General features: G+C 47.6%; 1 protein-coding gene across 1 annotated transcript in view; it reads left to right on the forward strand.

Annotated features, from left to right (window-relative positions):
* Positions 1-4,511, forward strand: part of TTC13 (tetratricopeptide repeat domain 13) — an 81,353-nt gene that overhangs the window by 293 nt on the left and 76,549 nt on the right. The window contains exon 2 of the mRNA XM_010860529.1: positions 4-76. Coding sequence (XP_010858831.1) covers positions 4-76 — 73 coding nt within the window. The remainder of the gene's footprint in view (positions 1-3; positions 77-4,511) is intronic.

The raw sequence follows: 4,511 nt of genomic DNA on the forward strand, positions 1-4,511 counted from the left end.
CAGGAGGCCCCGGCGGGCGGCGGTTGCAGCCCGCAGTCCGGGGACTGGGGGGACCAGTACTCTGCCGAGTGCGGCGGTGAGTGGGGGGCGGCGGGCGGGCGTCAGGGTTGCGGCGGAGTGCCGGCGCGGCTGGGCCGTAGGGGCTGCGGGCCTCGGCGCCGGTGCCGTCCGCCCTGGCCTCGCTGCAGCCGGCCGCGGCGTGTATCCCTGCGGGAGCCGGCTTCTCGAAATGTTGCACCAGGGCCGCTTCCCGCCGCTCGTACCCACGCAGCTGCGCGCCCTCCTCCTGAGGCCGCCTTGGGGAGGGCGGTGAATAGTGAAAAAAGCTGGCAGCATTCTCCCGAGGCCAGGGCGGGCTCTCTGCAGCCCTAGCAACTTTCCAAAGGGTGGAGGAGTAGATGGCAGGTGGCCCGTGGCAGCCTCAGTCTCTGCTCCGGCCCCCTGCGGGTGCTGTGTGAGCGAGAGAAGGAGCAAAAAGGACCAGACCCGTGCCCGGAGCAGGGATGTCTGGCTCATCTTAGATCTGGAAATAAGATTTCCTGACGTCCCTATTGAGGTTTTGTGTTATACATAGCCTCCGAGAATTTGATCCCTGGGAAAAAGGAGGGAACAGAAGAGTAACCTCATTTTATCTGTTCACTGACAGATGTTTAAGACTGACCTGTGATCTGTCAGGTGTCCCCAGAGAGTAAAAATAGCCCTGTGGGCTCCCATGTATGTCAGACATAGTGTGTGTGTCTTGGCACTGGGTCAGCTCATTCATTTAGGTTGGGCGCTACTGGTCTCAGTAGAGGCAGGGTACATATGTCCATTTTTTTCCCTGGTGCCTATAATGCAGGAGATCTGGGTTCAATCCCTGGGTTGGGAAGATACCCTGGAGAAGGGAATGGCTACCCACTCCAGTATTCTTGCCTGGAGAATCCCATGAACAGATGAGCCTGGTGGGCAACAGTTGTCCATGGGGTCGCAAAGAGTCAGACACAAGTGAAGCAACTAACACTTTCACTAAGTGGGTATTTTTACCTTTCAATCCCCTCCCTTCTCCTTCCTCTTTCCTCTTGGCCTGTGTGAGTTCCCTTGAGGTTTGCTTTTGAAACGTCGGGGTCTGCTTGACTCATAGGAGCTGGCTGGTTGGTTTTATGGCCTGACAGCAGTCTAGCATTGTTTACCTAGGAAGACGATAAGTATTTTTGGTTGAGATGAAATGTCGAGATTAGCACAGTGTGATTTCCTTTCACCACAATCTGACTTCCTTGAGGGAGTCTCACTCACTGAGGGTTATGTGACTTCTGTATTTTGTAGTAGGCCGTGGCCAGTAACAGCATAAATGCACAGTGGAAAGAGAATAGCTTTTACCTCTGTCACTTTCTGTGACTCTGATCAGGTTAATTGCCTGTCTTTGCATAATTGCCTCCTCTGTAAATTGAAGACTGTTCCCTAATGACAGGGTTTCCTTTTCTTCACAAGGATGTTGTGAGGAAAATGAGAAATAGCTGTCATGCACTTTTGCAGTGCTTGCTGTGTGCCAGGTGCTGTTTTAAGAACTTTAAGTTGGTGAGGCAATTCTCTTAGCCTGTTAGAGCCCTGGTTACTATGTCATTGGATGGTAGCTCCTTTTCTAGGAGGAGAAAACGGAGGCACAGTGAAATCATCACTTTCCTGAGGGCCCACAGTTGGACAGGGAGGAGCCCAGGTAGTCAGACTCCTGACAAAATTTGTCTGAAACACTCAGTGGTTATAATTAGGAAAACACATTTGTAATATTTATAGGCATATAGAAAGTAGTGCATAAACCTTCCCTTCCTTTCCCTCCTATATTCATATGGTGCTCACTGGCTAAAGGAGACCCTGATTCTAGGCAATGAAAGAGACAAATCAGTTTAATTATGAAATCAGTTGATTTTGTTGATCTAGGTGACACATTTCATTTTGTAGCATCAGGCTTATGCCAATGGCTAAGAGTCCTCATTGGAGCCAACTCTGACTTGCATTATGCTTTTCCCCCAAATGATAAATGTCAGTTTTCAGAACCAGGGCATTTGGAAGAATCCTGTTCATCCTCCATGCCTTCACATACAGAGCCTAATGGTCTCTGCTTCAGAGGATGAACAGAGGCTTTAAGCATTATTTAAATGTTTCTCTGTATCGCCTCCACGTAGTACTTATTTTTTCAGTCTTCCAGATAGCCTCCCCTGGGCTGACATGAATGTTCCAGTAGCAGCCGAAGTGGCTTGGCTGCTGCTGTTGTCACCTGGGAAGTAATTGCCAGGGTCAACTGCTTATGCTCTATGGGTCCCCAGGTGTTCCGGTTGGCGTTACTAGTGTTGTGTGTGACAGAAGCCCTCTCTTTTGTCATAGAAACTTGCCCAAATGTTTCTCATTTCTCCATCCTTGTCCTAGACAACCAGGTAGAAGCAAGTGAAACCTACCTTGATCCCTCTCTGTTCCAAGAAGAACAGATGTAGCAACAAATTCAGGATTTAGAGCGAGCCAGATCATAGCCTGAGGGGCTCATGCTCTGCATCCGAAGCTCCTAGATGATCAGTATCAGGTTTAAGCAAGTGTCAGGATCCAGAACTAATCAGTTATTCAAAATCAAGACGTGACCTCACCAACTATTAATCATGTCACTGGACTGTCCAGCCCCAAATCAAGCCAGCCCCTTTTCAGAGGCTTTACAGTGGCTTTTCAGAAGCCTTCCCACTACTGCTAGATATAAATAACTGAGTTGATGCCTGCATGAGCCTGAATCTGCACACCTTTGGATGAGCTGTGTACGTATTCTCTAAAGACAGAAACTTCAGTGACTGTAGGGCTGAGGAGAATGGCTGGTGGGAGCTATCGGTCTGGAGAGGACAGTGGCCGGAATCCAGGCCTCAGGGAGCAGCCTTGGGGAGCCCAGTTGCCCAGACGACAAGCTTGGATGGTCTCAGTGCCATGGGGCTCAGCCTGGCTTTCCTGTTCCCTAGCCCCCCTTCAACTTTTTCTCCTCTAGCACGTTTTTACATTTTGCATTTTGTTTGAATAGCATGTATAGCCTCAAACTTCTGATACTCTGTTTTCCTATGGTGAAAATCATCCTACTCTTTTAAAAAATGAATGCTGTAATGTACATATTTTTTTAAATAAAAGTAAATGCTCCTCCCCTTCCTTGTTATCTTTGCCCCGTTTGTAGTTTGGAATTGTGGGAAGAAAGGAACCGAAGTTTAGTCCTAATTCTTTCCTCTGGTTTTATACTTGTCAACACTGCATCCTTCTTTAACACAGTGCTTGACACTGAAGTAGGAATTATTTTTGTCTCCATTTTACATGGGGAAACTGAGGCAAAGAGAATGGTTACTCAGTAGAGAGTCAAGCCAGGGTTTGAACCTAGCCTATCTGTGAACTACTTGTCAGTAATATTTGCATATTAGTATAATTTGTGTGGGTTGCTTCAGTAGTGTCTGACTGTTTGCAACCCCATGGACTATAGCCTGGCAGTCTCCTCTGTCCATGGGATTCCCCAGGCAAGAGTACTGGAATGGGTTGCCATTTCCTTTTGCAGGGGATCTTCCCAACCCAGGGACTGAACCTGTGTCTCCTGTGTCTCCTGCATGGGCAGAAGTATTCTTTACCCCTAGTGCCACCTTCTTACTAATATTATTGATAAAGTCCTATGCCCTTTAGGTTTGTTTGTTGAGAGTTATACTCTTAGGTGGCTTGTCCTAGAATTTTATGTTTATGTATGTGCAGGATTGTTCCATTGAATCTGACATTTTGGACTGTAGAGGGGACTGGTCTGTTATTTAACTGAAAACCTGTCTGTATGCCTCCTGGATGCTCCTTAGTGTTGGAGGCGCTGGGGTCACAGCACAGTTGGCTGAGCTCCTCCCTGGAGCCTGTGTTCTGCCGGAATAAGGAATCAGCACGCACTAGGCCTGGGGAAAAGTACCTCCAGAAACAGAGTGCTGTGGGGATGCTTCTTTGAGAAGCCCTGGGAAGGCCTCTGCTAAGGTGATATGAGCAGAGACTCGGATGGAGTGAGACTTGGAGAAATCTTAAAAGTGTGTTAGTCGCTCAGTCCTGTCTGACTCTTTGTGACCCCATGAACTGTAGCCTTGCCAGGCTTCTTTTGCCTGGCATGGATTCTCCAGGCAAGAATTCTAGAGTGGGTAGCCATTCCCTTCTCCAGGGGATCTTCCAGGGATCAAATCCGGAAGACTCTTTACCATCTGAGTCATCGGAACTGCGGTATCCTTAACCTGACGCCCTGAAGTCACAGATCCGGTAAAGTAAGGTTTAGTTAAATTGTCACTTGTCCGCTGATTCAAGAAATCAGGTTTTCATTTCTGCTCTTCAGCTAAAGTTAAGCTGCATCTCATTCCAGTGCGGCATTCATCTGTATTAAATATGTCTTTACGTGTTCTTTATAGAAGGTCCAGCTGTATTTTAGTTAAAACGTATGCTCTTATAGTACTTGATTCAAAAATACTTTTGTTTTCCTTATTTGAAAATGTATTAATAGAACAGTA

The sequence above is a fragment of the Bison bison genome, unplaced genomic scaffold, assembly GCF_000754665.1.
Source record: "Bison bison bison isolate TAMUID 2011002044 unplaced genomic scaffold, Bison_UMD1.0 scf7180017864467, whole genome shotgun sequence".
NCBI classification, from domain to species: domain Eukaryota; kingdom Metazoa; phylum Chordata; class Mammalia; order Artiodactyla; family Bovidae; genus Bison; species Bison bison.